The sequence below is a fragment of the Varanus komodoensis genome, unplaced genomic scaffold (genome assembly GCF_004798865.1).
Source record: "Varanus komodoensis strain SLA01 unplaced genomic scaffold, ASM479886v1 scaffold21, whole genome shotgun sequence".
NCBI lineage: Eukaryota > Metazoa > Chordata > Lepidosauria > Squamata > Varanidae > Varanus > Varanus komodoensis.
The window spans coordinates 14920567-14939737 of record NW_025335589.1 but is presented as its reverse complement, the minus strand read 5'-3'; the positions used below and the strand labels follow the sequence as shown (position 1 = coordinate 14939737).

Genomic DNA, 19171 nt, shown 5'->3' with positions numbered 1-19171 from the left:
TTTTTAGCAGGGCAATTGATACAGACCAAAAAGCAGGGTAGAGTCTTTGAACACATAGTCTTCCAAAAAGAAATACCAACTTTGGACAGTAATGAACAGATGTACTGCAGTCTCCCACTTGCTTTCCTTTAAAGCCCATTTCAAATGAGTGCTGTTTGACTGAAGGTAGCATCCTCTCTCTCACACCAAAATGGTAGGTGGCAGAAGGATCCTTGGAAAAGATGGACAAGTACCTAAACCTTTAATCCAGGAACATGGGACACTTTCTCTTGGTGTCTCATTGGATTCCAGTTTTGTGAAGGAGTGTTCCATTTCAAGCATGGAATGCACTGATGCTGACAGCTTGACAAGCTCTGCTGGCAGTGCAGAAGGTAATGACAGTAATATAAAGATGGGGCTTAAAAGTTAAAATATGATGGGCAGGAGCTATTGGAAAGTCAAGTGCAAACTGCTCCTTGCACCCCAGCAAAAAAATAGGATATTCTTAGTATATACACTCAGCAATTTTTAGAAGCCTTATTAGGGTGAGAGATGTAGAGAAAACTGTCTCAGACTGGTCATATTTAGACAAGTTAACCCACCATGGCAATAAACCACAGGATGGATTTGTCTCCCTCTCGGTCTACCAGCCAGTCTACCTCAGTGAACTTGACAGCTGAAGAATTCATGCCTCACTCCTTCCATATCACATAATCACAAGCTCTTTTTTTACTTGCTGCAGCGCTTTCCCTTTTATTTTGGGGTGGGGATGGGAGTGGGATTGCAAACAACGAAAGGCCTTCCAAAGTGGAAAAGCAGGACACTGGAAGGACTGTCACTAGCTGGTACTCCCTTTAACCCCCTCCCCACGAGGAAGCACAATTTTTTCATTAAAAAATAATATAGTTGTATATGTGCAACTGCAGAGTTCTGCAGATCTAAAAATGGGAAACTTCACTTGAGCAGTGTTCAGGGGGTACTTGCTGTCAAGTACAGCTGCAACTAACACTGGATATTAGCACAGAGAAACACCTCACATGATCTTCTGTACATTCCTGAGACTTAAGTGCTTGGAAAAAGTAGAAGAGTGCACATACTGCCTTTTTGCTAACGCTTGTTCCCATCTCATGTCATTAGGGGGTATCCTTGAAAACTAGGTTTTAGGCAAGGCTAAACAGGGCAGTTTGGTTTGGATAGGAAATTAGATTATGACAAGAAATAACGCCTTAACGTACATCACTGATGTGTATCTGTTTTCATTTTTCTTAAATATGTAAAAAAAGGTATACAATTCACATCAGAATTTATTTTATGAAAATTAGAGTGCTATTGCCACATGTTACTCAGCTTTACAAAAGAAGTACATTGTGTAAAAAATACTGGGTACTACATTATTAAGCACCACATCTTCAAGCTTGAGCTCCTAGCACACTTTGTGTACTGCTTCTTGAGCGATGTAGGAATGAATTGAATGCCTTACTAATTCAAAGGTCTTCCACATAATTCTGTAATGCTGAGAAAGGAAGAATATTCTGCAGATATGTAGCGAAGGAAAAATGCTGGTTATAATGAATTATGAGAATCCTGTAGGAACAGCTTTCTACAGTACTAGACATATACAACTCAGAAGTTGTAACAATGGCTCAACAATCCCAGTTTCAAAACCAATGTTGATGAAGTTGGGAATTAGAATCATACATTTCACCAGCCTTCCCGCCTGAGTGTGGACCTCTATCTAATTAAAGCAGTTTCCTATCATACTGGCAACAAGAAAATGCAGATTCATATTGGCAGTTTAAACCATGATTCCAGATACTGCTTGGTAAACCAACATTTAGGACACAATTCCATTACACTCACTCAGGTTTACATGCATACTACATCCTAAACAGGGTGCAGCAATGGCAATTTCTGCCCATCCTGCAGCTTGGTTTTTATCTAGATAGCTGAAGGCTATTCAGTTAAATTGCTGGTGAGGGGGAGGGAAGCAAGCAAGAACACTGATAGGAATCAGTGTAAGTTTTCAGGTCTAGCCATTTCCCCACTTGGCCCTGGCATACCTCCTCTTCTCACCTCCAAGGAGTATTTGCATCCTTAGAGAGGCAGCTGGTACAGTTCTTTCTACACCAGCTGGAAGTGGAGGCATGGTAGGGGCTCAGTCTTCAGAGCACTAGTTCCAAGAACTTAGGATTGCAGAGGAGGGACTGATAAACCCTGGGAGGCCATAGGGTTGCAACCTAAACCACAGTTCACATTTTGGTCACACCAGAATAGTATATTACTGAAGGTTTACATAGCTATAGGTTCATAGGGATAGTTACATTTTAAATAATGCCACTGATATAAAAAAAAACTATTCCAGATGAAGTAAGACGAACAACTCATATAGATGCCATGTACTTCAGAATAATATACTAAGTTATATCAAACATATCTCAATCTAGTATTAGGTGTGACCACATTGCTCCTTAGCAATACTAATTACTCAAGATTTACTGAATTTAGTTCATTCTTCCACTTTATTCTGTTGCATGTACTCAGTTTTTAATTAGGCAATATTTTATCTTCAGCAAGACAAAAATATTCTGATGCACTACTAGAGTCACTACTGTTTGATGCTTGACTTAGATCTTCTACATCAGAATCTGAATTTACTGTACAACTTGCTGCACTGGTCACTGAAGGAGATCGTCTATGGTCTTCCACATGTGCTGAAGCATTTTCTAACGGACTGCTAACATCAGTAGGAACAGATGAAACTGAAGTGCTGTTTGCAAGGGGATCACAGCCCACAGGTTGCTGAGAGACAAGGACATTATCAGTTTCTGATTTCAGACAGTTTCTGATTTCAGACACTGAGAATGATGAAGAATGGCACATCAGGTCTTTCACTTCTTGATAAAAAGGTACATCATTTCTTAAAGGCACAGATTTTTTTGCAGTTGAATTTTTTTCGGTTGCTTTCACTGTTTTCTCATGTGCACATTCAGTTTTATTACAAGGGATAATGGAGGAGGCAAAAGTGCCACAACTATTTTTGATACATCCTTTAAAAGAAAACAGATTTGGAGCATTGTTTATGTATGAATGATTGGGAACGGTAACACAAGGTGCAGTCTGCTTGTCAGAAGCATAACTGAAAATGGCATTAGAGTCATCTACTAAATGCTTAGGACAGCCTTCTGCAGAAGTGAGCCAACTGCGCCTTGGAGTACTCTCCTTATTGAAGCAGGTATCTGTTTTCCCTTGCTCTATCTTCTGAATAGGAAGTGATACTGAACACGAGGTTTGTTCTGAAAAGTTCGGTTTAGTTGTTTGAAAACAATCATTCTCAAGTTTGGTAGAAAAAGCTGGGATTAATAGATTCCCACTTCCTGCTGGTTTAGCGCTGCTGGTAGTGGTAGTGATACTATTAATAGCAGTAGTAGAGACTGAATCATATCCATTTGCGTTATTTTTAATGTTGCATTCTTGGCTTTTAGATTGTACCAGAAAAAGAGTGGAGGAAACTGAATTATATTTTTCGACAGACGTAGGTGAGCTTTTATTTGCTCCAACCACCATCATATTGCCACTTGAACTAGAAACAGAAACTGGAGTTTGACTTTCCATAATACTACATTTGAAATATGGACTTAAATTAGCGCTTGGTAGTGCTGTTGGCTGAGATATATTTGGGAACATGGTAAATGAGAACATGGTTTCCGAAGGAAGAGTTACTGTTGGAAGTGCAAGAACTGTGTCCTTTTCAAAACAGCTCTTGGTTCTTTCTGATGGAAAAGTTTCCTTGCTATCTTTCTGGGATCCTTGCACATTCAGTAGATTAAAATTATTGTTTGAGCCAGAGAAATTAAAGTTCATAGCTTGTGTTTTGAAGGAAAAACCTGGTAAATCAGGGGAACTAGTTTCTTTGACTGCCTTTCTTTGTAATAATTGCCGTCTCATTTTCTTCTGGTTATTTGCTTTAGTATTAAGGCAAGAAGGTATAACTTCTAAAGTTGCGTTTTTTGAAGACTGAAGTTTTGGCTGTGTATACCTTTCATTTAGAAGTAAGGTTTGTGTCTGTAATTTATCTGAATACATTTGATGTTTCATGTAATAATTATAACGAACCTCCTAAAATCAAAGAAGATACCGATATTTAGTACAAGGAATAATTAGTACAAGGACATAAAAACCCCACTAACTTGTTTTTCAATTACTACTTCAGCAAATACATTTAGATTTATCTAAAGACCGGATCTTCATACTTGGGGTCGAGACCCAGGACTGGGTCATGGGCTCCTCCAAACTGGGTTGCATATTGGCCAGAAAGAAAAAACTAAAAATAGCACTTGGGGACTTTTCCCCACCATCCTGAAGTTAAAAAAAATCACTGCTGTTCCTGCCCTCCAGAGCCAGACAGACATATTTGGACAGGCTTCCATGTATAAAATTACAAATTAAACAAGTTATCAGAAGATTAAACATACGAACTTACCTCAGGACTCATGCTTCTAAAATCAGTAGTTGCAGAAATCGACATAAATCGAGTAGCAATGTGCCTACCACTAGGCAAAATATCCTCTCCTTCCACTGGCTAAAAAGATATTTAAGTAAAATACTGTTCTGATAAATCAGATTAAAAGTAACACACAATGTTACTTAACATTCACTAAATAAGGCAACTTACACAGAATGTATTCTGTTTGTTTTTCTTAGCTTCCCATTTACTTCCAGGACTTTGAAATATAGAAAGTTTACTACCTCTGGAAAAAGTTTCTGCTTTTAAGAAAGAAGGTAAAAGAGCACGTTATAAAGTATGGAAAGAACTCTTGAATATTTACATGTAAACATTTGCTGAGAATATAAAAATGAAATAGTTTCAGCATTTCCACTTTTACAAATTAAAGGGACAATCAAAATTCATAGTGCTCAGCAATAGATATCTATTCATTTTAGGCGCTCATATCATGGTAAGCCATCCAAGAAAAAAGCCATGGTAGGTGGCTGTTCATTCAGTAACTCACATTACGCTGCACAAACAAATAACTGGGTGCTCTGTGGCTTTCCATTGCTTGTCTCCCCCTTAGCTTCACAGTCTGCTCCCTGCATAGATCTCTGTTCCCCTTACAGCACAGCCCGTCTCATATCCTTGTTCTTTTGAATGGAACATTTTCTGGTTTCCACACCACTTAGATCACTATACCTTTTCTGAACAATTTTTCCATTAATAGCGTTTTAGAAGTATACAAATTGATTTGGGCTTTATTTCTATTTTTCTTTCATTCACATTTCTCCATTATTGACTTTGTAACTTATCAAAAGCACAGGTCATTATTCTCTCTGTACTTGTTGAAATCCCACTTATATATTTCATATTCTCCCACTATTATAGCCTACACTGACACCTGTTAATGTTTTCCCTCCAATTTGGTACCTTCCTTGAACTATTGGAGTTATTGGTGCAGATGGGTGCAATTACTGCAGAGTACAGAGCAAGCACTGCTGCAATATGGCTGTACTTTTGGTACAAATGCATTTGCTTGCTGTGGGCCTTTTCCCCTGTTGTTTGCATGAGTTACAGACTTTCCTAAGTGTCCTGCATTGGTGGATAGGTGGGCATCACTGACAAGGTGGGGTGGGGTGGTAGTGAGGATAGGGAATTTTTTTTCACTGCTTTTACCAGGTGATTCTGCAGCAACTTGGGACAAGCCATGGAGAACCTACTGTGCAAAATTCACATGTTAGAAGTCACCCTGAAAACAAACCACCTTAACCCAACAGCAAACCATGGGTTCTTAGAGTGACTTGCAGAGCATAGTTAATAAACCACTCTGAAGAAACTGGGCCAAACTGCTCTGAAACAAACAAGGGTGAAAAACAATTATGGCTGTGTTGTACAAACCAAGTCACTGTGTATTATAAAATAAGAAAAATCCTAATTTGAAAATAGCTTCATACCTTTTGCAGCATCTGAATTAACAGAAGTGAGATTCAAAGCTAAGATATCCTTAACTAAAGAAGTAGTATCAATTTGCATTTGTCTGCATTCTGGTTGGCTTTCATCCTGGTCAGATGATAACTGTATCAGGTCAAGCTGAGTGATCATTCTGTAAATATAATTTAATATACAGTGAAAGTACCGTTCCTGTTGCTTCAGATTTAGTTAACTATATAAATGTTCAGAAAACATGACAGCCAAGAGAATAGATGGAACTAGGTCTTGAAACTTTGTGAACTCTCAAAAAACCCTTTTGGTGATAGCAACCTTGGAGTGGAATGCCCTACCCAATCTCATCTGACGTCTACACTGTGGTTTTGAAGGCAGGTGAAGACCTTATTTTCCTAGTTTTTTTAGTTCTTCGACTTTTAAATTGTGGTGTAGTAGCTTTACATCTTTATCTAAAATAGAGATAAAGATCTACAGCAGTAGAGAAAGAACTTTTTCTTCATTTGATTCTGTTTTAAACTTTTTATATCATGTATTTCCCTGCTATCTTCTAATTTTTTAAATGTCCAGAGAGCCTTCACTATTGAATAATGTGCCTTCACTGCATTGTACTAAATAAAAATGTAACTAATGCATGTAACAATGTACCTTCACTACACTGTAATAAATAAAACTGTAACTAATGCATGTAACACTGTAGCAAGATCCAACATCTCTAGGAACAGGTCCCCTGGCCTCATTTATGCACACATATTCCTGATCTTCACTGAATCCAGAGCTGGATCCAGGAGTACACCAAAACTGTAAACCCGATTTTTGAAGGGAAATGTAACTCAAGCACAGGTAAAATTCTTATTCCCTGATGTGTCTTCTGGTTGACCAGGATTAGTCTTCAATCTGCTTGCCTTCATTTAGTTCATTAGCAACTTCCTTGGATTTAGATAGCAAGGAATGACTGAATACAGTGGCACCAAACTCCAGACAAACTATCCCAGCATTTTACAGTATATATTAAATTGTATGGGAGTCACCAAAGGCCAACAGCTATGGCCCTGAACAGGTATCACCTAGAATTATCTTCTGAAACAAATATCAAAGCTGCTATAAACCATGCCTTCAAGTTGCAACCCAGCTAGGAGGAGGTCGTGCTTGGTGGTGAAAGCTCCCAAGAAGTATTTTCCCATTCCACGTCTAGATATGGATTATCTTGCAAGGCAACCTAAGAGAATCTGCTCCAAAGCCAGGCCTGAAGCAACACTGAAATGGATATAGATAAATCTACCTTATCCAGAAACTCCTGGAGCAGAGATGCCACAAGATGTGCAAAAAGACACATACAACTTAGACTAATGCTAGAATTTGGGGTATGTATTTGGAAAGTTTATCCTTCAGAGAAACTAAATGATTCCAGTTGTGTAAAGAAATGAGCATAACCAAACCCATCCTAGAACAAGCAGTATCAGCATATTAGATATTATTTTACTATCCTGATGCAGAACTGCTCAAGTATTTTAGCAAGAAGGTTTATAGAGAAGTGTGGTGGCAAAAAATGGCCATGGAATTAACTCAATTCTGTAATATTACATTTTGTCTCTCATGTACTACTACTGTAATGTAGTACATTACATGAATAATATACTACTCAGTAAATAGGGCTTTTCTGTACACACTGACCTAAAGAGCAACTTGCTGTCTTCCAGCAGTTAGCTGTTGGACTACAACTTCCTTTAAGCCCTAGGTAGTATTTCCAACAGTGCGCAATGATGGAATTTGCAGTCCAACATCTGGAGAGCCATAAACTACCCAGACTTCACCTATGGGAAGCCATAGAGTAAAAATTAATTATAGTTACCTTTTATTTTTGTACTCATTAAAGAGCACATGATTATGTATAACGGAAAGTTACATTTACGCAAAAGATAATTTTTTGTGTCTACTCCAATGCTACTAGTATCTTTTAATCACCTTACTAAAAAGGAGAACAGCAACTTTCATGTGTGCATAATACACTCACCTTTGATTCAAGCTGCATGCAACCTGTGAATTAAGCAAAACAGAATGAAAAGCTTTTCAATCATTACTAGAATACTTCTCAGAAATTAGAAATATACACTATAATTTCAGCACAGAACACAAGAAACACATTTGGGAAGGAACATCTGCTATTTGATTCTTTGCTTGAACAAGCATGTCTCATGATTCTTTTACAGAGCCTAGGTCTATCTAACAGCAGGATTCTGCAAACACACTTGCTAGACAGTTTTATATTTAATTCTAGCAGCCAAAATAATTCACCTTTGCCCTGCATTGAGCAACAACAGAAAGCCAACTGTAATAGCAGCCTTGATTTCAATCCCTGACCATTTGCCTAATGAACAGATCCCAGAAGATGAAAGGGCCAAATGAAACTTTTTCATGCGAATACCTCTTAATACATGGATATCTTTTATCTACATCTTAATCACAGGATATTTTCAATAATGCTTTCTCCCATGCTGCTCACCCAGTGCTTTCAACATCAGAGACTCTGCTGTGCCCCATCACTTGCAGGAGTCTGCCTGGTTTGACCACAACACTGTGCCTTTTTTATCACTACATCTGAACGATGTAAATCCTTGCCTTGAGAACGGTTTGCTTAGTTTCCTCCTTTAAGCTTCAGGAAAATGTCATTTTATCCACTTTCTAGGGTGGGCTCAAGTTATAATTATGTTTTTATGTTGTTTTATCCTGAATTTGTTTTTATTATGAGAAACTGATTTCAGAAACTATTAATTTATATACATAAAGTCCAAGCAGCACAAAAGATTAAAGACAAATGTGGTATAGCTCCTTCTTTATTGAGATTGTCATGTTGCTGTTCCTATTTTCCTGTGAGCTGCAGAGAGATCCCCTGGCTACAGGGCTACATACAAATACAATAAGCAAACTTTTTAAAAAAATCAAATGGATCTTTATCAAGCCCTGTGCAGTTTTATGTTAGTAGGTGCACTGCCAACAATGAAATAGTTGGAGTGTCAGTTTTCATGGACAACCACTCCAAATTCAACCAGAAAGATAAAACAAGAAACTATTATACTCTTTTAACTATCTTGTAGCAAGGAACAGGATACAGATTTAGAACAACATTAATATTACAGTTTTTTTGCTGTTCTAAAATATGGACTAACAGAAAAATCCTATTCTCCCAGTCATTAATTGATATGGTGAATCCACGTAACATAATTAAAATGCTTTCACCTCTAAGAAACGTTGGGGATCACACTCATCTAAAAGCTTTTCACAGTCAGTCAGAACATTTTCAATGGTTTTCCTGTGTGCTTCCTTTGTTTTCTTCCATACTAGATTCTCCTTCTCTTTCCTTGTCTTTTGGATTTCAAGGTCTTCAAGCAGCTGTTTTTTCCTCATTTCCAGAGCATTATGAACTTTTTCAAATTCAGTTTCAATTAACTCCTTTTCATGCTTCTAAAATAGTATTATATTAACAAACAATAAATGTACAGCCCATTAAGCATGAAGTTCATACTTTGCTGTATGGAAAAAAAACCCGTCACACAGATGAAGGCAGAACTGGCGGGGGAGGGGATTAAAATTGCAAGAATGAGCAACAAATTAAAAAAAAAAAACAAGCATGAATGCAAAGCAAAAACTTAATACTAGAGTAATACTTTCAACATTTGATGGACAGAAATGATCAAACCTAGTACCTAATATCTTCATTATCCCCACCAATCACTGCCAATGGTCCATGATGGCAGGACTTGTAGACAACCTCTGGAGGTATCCAGTTTTGGAGTAGACTTTAGTCATTGAAACATGATGTTGAGTAAACGCGATTACCTCAATGCAGTCTAGCTGAGGCTGCCTTTGAAAAACATTTTGGCAGCTACAATGAGATAAGATCAAGCTGCCAGATCATTAACTGACACGGGCCACATGGAATATATTATGCTAATCTTAAATAACTTCATTGATTCCTAGTTGGTTTCTGCGTCCAGGATAACCAAAAGTTTCAAGGGAATGGCAACAGATTCCTTCACATTTGAAAATTATGGAATGTATCACTTGGAGGTGTTTCAACACCATAAAGATTCTGGAACTCTCTCCTCCATCCTCTCTTTTGTTGTTAGGGAAAACCTCATTAGCTCTCAGGAATGTAAACCCTTTTAGTACTCGAGTGAAAACTGCTTTCTGATTTCTCCTGTCCTGCAGAACATTTAGATGGGCAATTTCAGCTAAATTTTGTGTCCTGGAACATCAGGAAAGGAGACCAAGGCATCACCAGGTAACTCATGGTGGTGCCAGTGTCCTTCTTTCCCCTGGAATGCCCACTCAAGCCCTTCTCTGAGGTCATGTTTACAACTTCAGAGAAGCAGCAAAAAAATCCAAATTATCCTATGATCATTTAGATATTCTATAACAGCCATATGACTGCACTGTTAATTTTCTGTTAACATCCTGTACTGGATCGTTGGCTACCTTGAGGAGCCTTTTTGGCTCAGAAAGAGAGGATACCAGTATTTTAGAAATTAGACAACACCTCTTTTTATTACAAAGCACACTCAGTAGTGAGGAACTGTATCTCATTCTCTCCATAATTCAAAGAAAATGAGGAAGTGATGTCTCTTATACTGAGTCCATGTTCATTTTCAACATCTGGTACACATGTTGGCCAGCAATAGATGCAAGTATGCACATTTCAAAGCAAGAAGGAAAAGGCAAAAGCATGATTATCCAAAAACTGCCATTCAACATTTTTAACGTTCTTGCAAATGACTTTAAAAATATGTTGCTGCTAAGGAAAGAGAAAACAAGAATAACTTAAATAGTGTTATTCACTGACTAATACTTAGTTCAAAGAATGCTTATAAACTGTTTTGAGTTTTAAAAAAGATGCAACAAGTTCTTGCCATCTGATTTGTATCTAATGATAAGAAACAATTATGACTGCTTGTTCAGATATGGTTACACAACTGAAGGTGCAATCCTATGCATGTTTAGATAGAAAAAGCTAGGCTGGCTAGGGACATAGGCCTCTTTTGTAAATATGCATAGGATTCTGCTCTGAATGACTTAAATCATGGATGTCCATCAAATATAAAGCAAGACATATATGCAAGATCTTGTTAGATGGTTTTGTTGTTTGTATGGATGAATTCAATAGAACTTCCATGCTTGTACCTTTTTCAATCTGATGACAATCTTTAATTGACGATCAGCACAATACAAAGAACCCACCCAACATCTGACCCTGGATTACTCACTTGGATTCCTGATTTCAGCTGTTTAGTGTTTTGCCTTGAAGAATGAACGCAGGAGACTAAAAAAACTGCCAGGATAGTTCATATATGCTGGTCAAGCCTACCTCCTCCCACTGCAACTTCAGCATCACAGCCAACATGGTTCTTTTTGTAGCAGCTGTAGGGGTACTTTGGAGGAAGGGGCCTCTGATCGTGAAGTTCCAGCTCTGGCCTTAGTGCAAGTTTCCAAGGTTGGAACTAGGATGCTGAAAAATTCTGTGGCCATCTAGACTTTGGATAGCAGACACAGAATTATACCCTCTGTGTTTTGAAGTGATGGCTTTCATTCCTATGTTCGCTCAGTTGCAGACAAGTCATGAATGTGTAAATGACTCTAATAGTAATATACTCATCCATTTATTTGATACTGGTCACTTAATTCATGGAGCATATAGTACAATCATGTTTTTATGACCACAAAAAGGGTAATTTTGGCTTTTAAAGTATTTAGCATGACATACAGAACTGAACCAGGGGAACTGTAATTGAAATCTTAACTGAACTTTACTTCAACCTGAATAATACTGTCTTTTTCTATGCTTTAATCATGTCCCCTTTTTCATGCTTCCTTCTTCCCTTACTTGTTCCCAGTGTCTATTTTTAGTACATAACCTTCTCAAAACAGTTTTGTAAAGTACCATATATAAGTGTGTTGTATCAATTTAAATGATAAGATAAATTTGAGACATACTCAACCTTGGATTTGGGGGAAAAGGTTTCCTTCCAAAAAAGCAGAGTAAAGTAGCTATATATTGGGATCTGTTGAACCCCATATTGGACTAACAAATGTAGACTAACTTATTAGACTACTAAGATTGTATTACTTTCAGCTTACCTCTGCATCAATTTGAGGAACTGTTATTTCCTTCTTCAGAGTTAGATGTAATTCTCTTATTTTCTTCAAGTTACTAAAGAAAGCTAGCTGTAGAAGAGATATTTATACAGTGTTTGATAATTTTGAGAAGCAAATAACTTTAACAAATCCCACTGAAAGCATTTCATTGCAATATTATCACTTAAAATTCAGGGAATTCAGTAATCATTGCCAAAACAAGACTGGGGGCAGATTGTGATAGTGACTGTGAACTTTTAATATCAAAAATTAGGGGAAAGCTGAAAAAGGCTTCCAACAGAAACACATTGCCAAAATACAATTTCAGTAACATTTCTGAGGAATTTAAAATCCACATAAAGAACAGATTTGCATTACTCAGCTTAACTGTTAGGGTAACTGCAATTAGGATGACCCTAACCCTTAACTGACTGTGAATCAGTCCAATTGTGGACTGCAACCAGAGACAATAGGGAAAAGATAATTCCTGTAGCAAAGAGAGAAAAAAAAGCCTTGGCGGTGGACAGAAGAAACATGCACAGATGCTGAGGAGATGTGAGAAGCAAAAGGTGAAAGAAATAGTGTTAGAATCCTGAATACAACTTTTCAGTGGCTATCACACAGAGACACAAAGAACTATTACAACAAGCAGTGCAAAGGAATAGAAGAAAACAAAAGAGGAGGAAAATTGTGACTTTTTTCAGAAGGTCCAGGAAATCCAAGGGAAATTCAAACATAGATTAGGAATGCTAAATGAAAACAAGGGAACATACTATCTGACCAGGAGAAAATAAAAAGGTGGAAACAATATATAGAACTAAACAGAAAAGATAAAATGTTGAAATACTCCTTCAAAGAGGAATCCTATGAAGATGAGCCTGCAATATTAGAAAGCAAATTGAAAACTGCTCTGAAAGGATTTAGAAGGAACAGAGTATCCAGAAAGATAGGGTACTTTCTGTCAATAGAACTATTCTAAGTTGCAGAACCTGAATCAATCAAAATCCTAACAGGTCAGCAAATATGAAAAATGAGTAATGGACCACAGACTAGAAATGTTCAATATATATTTTGATCTTCAAAAAGAGATGAAAAAGGTGCAGCAATCAAAGGACCACTGTACTAATTTTCTACACAAGCAAAGTGATGCTCAGTGTTGCAACAAAGGATATAAACCTAGATGGAACAAAAAAAGCCTGTTGTTCAATCTGGATTCCAAAAAGGAGGCAGCACTCGAGATCATATTGCAAAAATATGTTGGCTATTAGAGTGCACAAAAGAATTTCAGAAGATGATCAGTCTACCCTTTATGGACTAAAGCAAAGCCTTCGACTGTATGGATCCTGAGAAGCTATGAATGTTCCTGGAAAAAAATAGGTGTGCCCCAGCCTGTATTGTGGACTAGTGTTACAATAGAATATGGAGAAACATAATATGTCTTCCTATAGGTAAAGGTGTCAGATGAGGCTGTATTTTATCACCCTGTTTAATCTGTACACAGGATATAATATAGGAAAGCTGGATTGGCATCAGAAGAAAGAGTGAATATTGGCAAGAAGACACATCACGTAATTTAAAAACACAGATGATACCATTTTACTGACAGAGTAGTAATGACTTGAAATAAAACCTGATGAAAATGAATGAAAAAATGCGAAAGGAGGATTGCTGAACATTAAGGAAACAAAACACAACTACTGAATAATTACTGTTGAAATTAAAGTTCTATAAAGAAATTGCGATTGTGAAAGATCTCAATAGGTTCAGTCATCAAGTCAAAAGGGAGATTATAGCTAAGAAAATCCAAGCAGTCTGAGTCCTGGAAGGGCACCAATGAAAGAACTAGAACAGATTGTCTATGTTTCACCAGAGATCAAGGTCAAGATCATTCATCCCACTGTATTCTTGATCAATATTCAGCTTTCACATACATAATGAAGAAGGCTGACAGGATGTTTTTGCATTTGAAACATGGTGGAGCACAGCTTTGTGAATACTCTAGATGGAAAGAAAGATGAACATGTGGGTCATAGTTCAAATCATGCCAGAACTTTCCCTGGGGGCAAAAATAACACAACTGACATTATTATATTTCATACACATCATGAGAAGGCAACATTCTCTGGAGAAGACTAACATGCTAGGGGAAGTTGAACGCAGGAAGAGGAAAGGAAAACAAAATATGAGATGGATTAGCTCCTTAACTGGAGCCACAGCCTTCAATTTATATCAGCTGATTAAAAAATTAATGTTGCTGGCCTACCAGTTATCTCAGAGTAGTGTTCTACTGTTTTTGTGACACAATGCAACACACAAAGCTCACAATTGGACTTAGGCACTTCTACAATGAGCCCAAATTGAGCAGAAAACAAACTATCCAGAAAAGCAGAACTCTCAGAGGGGAACTCTGCTGGTCCATTTTGATACAGAAATGAGTGCTTCTGCTAATTTCTGGTATTATTTTCAGATGCTCCAGAACTCTACTGTGCATGTGCTGAATCCTTAAAGTGGAACAGAACCAGCAGATGTGGAGTGCCCTCAGCAGATGCTGCCCAGATTCCCAGAATTAAGAAAGACAATGCTTTTCTCTTGCAATACATACACCAGCACTTAGCATGCTCAGGAGTGCACAAAATCCTTAACTGCAGCTGTCAACCTGTTTAAGGCAATTGCTTCACATGCATATGCAGTATTAGCAGGTCAGATGGTACCTGCCCTGATAAATGTTTTCTGTTACACCTTGCCAATGTAAGCAATCTTAGTGCATCAACTTATGCAAAAGCAAGGGTAAACAGATGTTTCAGGCTACCACTCCCATAAGCCGCAAGCACTGTGGGTAATGATCCATCATTATGAGAGCTGTAGTCCAAAAAATTTGGGCAAACCACTGATATAACTATAACTATGGATTGATTCCATAAAGGAAGGCACAGCTTTGATTTTAGAACAGCTAAGCAGGGAACTCATGGATAGGACATTCTGCGGGGCTTTAATTCATAGAGTTGCCACAGAAGAGATAACTAGACAACTGATAACAACATTGGAAAAGGGTCGAACAGAACTCCATAACGTCCCAGTGTGCTACTACAAGATAGACAAGTGCTGTAGTAGTTCAAGTGCTGGACTCACTAGGATTTTGGGCCAGTCACTGACTCTTTGCCAAACCTCTCTCACAGGACTGTTGTGCAAATAAGAGAGAGGAGGCAAATTGCCTTGTGTTCCTTGGAAAATGCCACGGTATGAATTAAATAAGTAAGGGCTCTTTTGTTTTCTGTTGCGAAGCGAAAGAGAAAAGAGCTTCCTTCTCCGCCCTGCTCCCAGAGACGCGCTTACTTTCTCCTCCTGGTAGACCGTATCGATGAGGTTGACGGAGTGGAAGACGCCACGGTGCTCCTCGGACACGCACTGCCCGCAGCCCCCGCGGCGGCACATGCGACAGTAGAGCTGCATTAGTCGCCCCGGGTGCTTCTCACAAGCGACGCCCAGGGCGGCCAAGTGAGGGGCCAGCGCCGAAGAGGCCTCCTCCGGCGTCGCTCCCTGGCTCGGCTTCGCAGCTTTGAACAGTTTCACCAGCTCCGCCAAGGTGGTGTTGACCGGCAAGGCGGCAGCCCCGAGGTCGGCAGGGAGCGGGCAGAGCTTTCGACACAGAGGGCACGACACGCTGACGGAGTCGCCGCCACGCCTCGACGTCCGGAGTGGATCATAGCTTCGTGGAGCCGACCGTGAGGAGGAGACGGCGGAGAGAGCGGGGAGCGAGGCTTGGCTGAGGCACTCGTCCACGCAAGATCGGCAGAAGTTGTGCGAACACACCGGGAGCGTGACGGGGTTCTCGAAAAGCGCCAGGCAGACGGCGCAAGTCAGGCTGGCCTCCATTTGCACATGCGTCGAAGGAACCCACCAGTTGCGGGCCCGGAAGAGGCTCGTCTGTTCATCGGCAAAGGCAAGTTCTAAACGAACGACCAAGGTGGCCTTACTCCCATCACGAAGTCGGTCGCGCTTCCTTCTGGAAAGGTCAACTTTCTTCCCCGTCGGTTCCGTAACTGTCACTTATCGACTGCTGTGAGCAGCAGACCAACTTCCTCATCCAACGAACAACTCATCCGGAAACAACATGGAACCAACGGCTTCAAGCACCTTTCCTCCGCCCTTTCTCAGTACCACTCTAATAGACGAATATTTTAGATTGGCAGCATCCGCAACCAATGAAATTACATGCTCGCCCCTAAAGCGAGGCGGAGGGTGGGGCGTGCAGTGCAACGGACAACTCCCCTGGGGCGGTCCAGGTCCTCAGAGACTGGCGCTATGATGCTCTCTAGATTCCTGTGTTAATAATCAGGAAGTGTTACACAGAGGTAGTTTGTGCAGAGGTAGCTATGCACTCCTGTTCATGTCGGTCCTGTGGATTCTGTAGGACTTGCTCCCGGATAAGCGGGTGTAAGATTGTATACTAGACGTCTCCTGCGTGGATAATGATTTTTTGAACATTGAGTTTCACTTTCTACGGCAGAGGAAACATGTTTCGGTTTTAATAGGGAGATACAAAGGAAACTGTCCTGAAGGAAGGATCTAGACGATATTTTATTTTACTGGTCCAAAGATAAATTTAACCGCGGGAAACAACAAATCACCAGCAAGAAGAAAAAACAAAAAACAGCTCTTTATTGAATTGTGCACCCAACAATACAGTGTAGTCTGCCCCTCCATAAAATACCAGCACCGGCCATTAACCATCCACATGTTTTTATACCTTTAAGGGCAATTATTTTCGCCTATCGTTATCCACAATTGTTAGAGAAAGTAGCTGCATTCCACACTTAAACAGTGGATAGTTAAGCATAAAGTTAGATGCCAGTAGTTGCCTTTATCACAATTAAGGATGCTTTTTAGTCTGAACAATGTTACATTCATATACACATTTTTTTTAAAAAAAATCTGAACCATTTGAGGGGCACTGTTTGTGTCGGGGCTTCAGTAATGTTACAAAGAGTTCAAGCACAGGGAATCAGAAATTCATATCATTTTTAAGCTGCGTGGGTAGAACTGGTATACTGAAAGGCATATAAATAGTTGTAATAAAATAGTAGATAAGACTTGGTTAGGCAGAAAAAAGCCCTATCATCTTTGGGAGTGGGGGGGGGGATTTTGAGTCAAAACGTTTTGCTGCAGGAGAAAGTGCTGCTTAATCTGTTTCATAGAACAGAGCGAGTCAGAAGGGGTCTCCCGGGCTATCTAGTCTGATCCCGGGCTCTAGCCGGCTCCACTCACGACATGCCTACCATGTGCATGTCTAGCCTATCCTTGAAGACCCTCACTGATGGGGCCTCAACCACCTCCCATGCAAGCCCATTCTATACCCTTGGGGTCCTAACTGTCAGGAAGTACTTCCTGGCATCCAAATTGAACATTGGTTCCTTGAGCTTGGCTCCCTTGGAGCATGTCCTGCCCTCCTCTGCAGGGGAGAACAGGCATAATCCTATGCAAGTTTAGACAGAAGAAAGGGATTGTAAGCCTTTCTTCTCTTTCAATTTACCTGGGAGTACATCCTTTACCATTCTTTTCACCACTAGGTTCTAAATATGCATTTAATCCCAACATAAATGTATTGAACATTGCTGTCTAGGTAGGGCTTGAACCTACATTTATGGTACTGTAATAGTGATAATAAATGGCTTTGGTAAATTATTCAATCGACATCATGTATGCTTGTTGGAAATTTCAGGAATTTCATTTGCTCTCTAGCAGCATTCTCTGGTGAATTCTAAAGTTTATGTGAAACATAAACAAAGATAAGTTTGTCTGTTGCTGACATAATGAAAGTGCTCGCTCTTATCTCTTGAATCTAAAAAGTGATTTATTGGCTACACCTGGACCTAACTGAAATGAGTCTAGCCTCTGTTTGGGCTTCTTATCCCCCATTCCAGCAAAATAGACATGGAGAGAAGCTTGAATACTTTTGATGAGTTCCTTAGGGAGAAATGGTATACATGTCTACTTGGAATAAAGTTCCATAAACTTCAGTCAGACTTACCACTATGTAAGTGTATATGGCATGGGTTCAGACAACATAATGGCCTACACTTCAACTACTTGTGTTTCAACAACATCCCATAGTTAGCCCTTGAGTGTGGGTTATCGTTTGACTGAACCAATCATTTTCTCTAGTACTGAAAATCATAAAAACTGTGGTGAATTTTACCTGCGGTTTGATTAAAACAAGTCATCTATTGTATATATTTGTAGATACAGTTTGAAGTAGAAGACAAATATTTTACAGTAAAATATTTTGATTTCTGCATGTAAGCTTTTACAGCTAATGAACAAATTATGCTTGTTCAGATTGTTTGCTGCCAAAAATAGTGTAATAATCATTAGGAACTGCTCTGAATTTTGTGCTTTTATGTTTCTTATAAACTGAAATGTCCTTTGATTCTCCAAGAAAATATCCACACTGCTGTTAATACAAATGCAGGAGTGCCAACATGTGAGCAATGAGTAAATGTTGTACTAGACCTATATGCTTTGTTTGGCCAGTGTCAGGTAAACAGTTTGTCAGGAGTGGCAGAAGATAAATGGGCAAGAAAACAATCCCTGATAGAATTAGAAAATGGGAAATGCGTTTATGCAACCCAGCAACAATCAAGAAGTTACTGTGAAATGACTACTGAACAGATGTGGTAAACGGCTTGCTTATGCCTTATGGAGGTCAATGTGGTATAAACAGGATCTTTAAACATGCTATGGACTGATCTTAATCATGTATTAAACTTGCTGAAGTATATTCTGCTTTCCTTTTATTAAACAAGTACTATCTTTGAATAAGAAAGTGAAACTGGCTGGAACTGGGGGTCAGAGTAGATGACCCTGGAGCTCCCTTCTGACTCGCTTTGTTTCTATGTTTCTTTGCTTCTGAGGATGTTTCTACATAGTTTTGGTTTGTCAAGAATTGAGATCAAGCACTACAGGAAGAGTTTTCATTTTTGTTCTTCTACTTTATAACCTCTAGGTGCCACTGTGGTGTAGCAGAATATTGCAATTACATAAGTACAAAAAGCATTTTCTTTTGCTTTTATAAATGCTACTGTGTTCTGCTTGCTCTAAAAGATCTAGCTGAAAGAGCCCTTTAAAAACAGA

At 39.1% G+C, this 19171-nt stretch overlaps 1 protein-coding gene across 2 annotated transcripts; it reads right to left on the bottom strand.

The window, feature by feature from the left end:
- Positions 1–1265: 1265 nt before the first annotated feature.
- LOC123023743 (serine-rich adhesin for platelets-like) lies at positions 1266–16167 on the bottom strand. Of its 2 annotated transcripts, none has more exons than XM_044430712.1 (8): positions 15374–16167; positions 12044–12130; positions 9149–9373; positions 7926–7948; positions 5923–6071; positions 4652–4743; positions 4460–4558; positions 1266–4095 (listed from the first exon to the last, which is right to left on the bottom strand). In XM_044430712.1, exons 1-8 carry the CDS (start codon positions 15911–15913, stop codon positions 2524–2526), a joined length of 2787 nt encoding a protein of 928 aa, XP_044286647.1. In that variant the 5' UTR covers positions 15914–16167; the 3' UTR covers positions 1266–2523. The 2 variants fall into 2 exon arrangements, with proteins under 2 accessions (XP_044286647.1, XP_044286648.1); XM_044430713.1 differs by having other exon boundaries at positions 4652–4740.
- Positions 16168–19171: the final 3004 nt, after the last annotated feature.

Excerpts from the sequence above, each read along its gene's own strand:
- LOC123023743 (XM_044430712.1), bottom strand. The coding sequence starts at position 15,913 with ATGGAGGCCAGCCTGACTTGCGCCGTCTGCCTGGCGCTTTTCGAGAAC. Across the intron at positions 7,949-9,148 it reads ATCCCCAACGTTTCTTAGAG|GTTGCATGCAGCTTGAATCA; the intron begins GTGAAAGCATTT and ends CTTAATTCACAG. Across the intron at positions 6,072-7,925 it reads GCATGCAGCTTGAATCAAAG|AATGATCACTCAGCTTGACC; the intron begins GTGAGTGTATTA and ends TTATATTTACAG.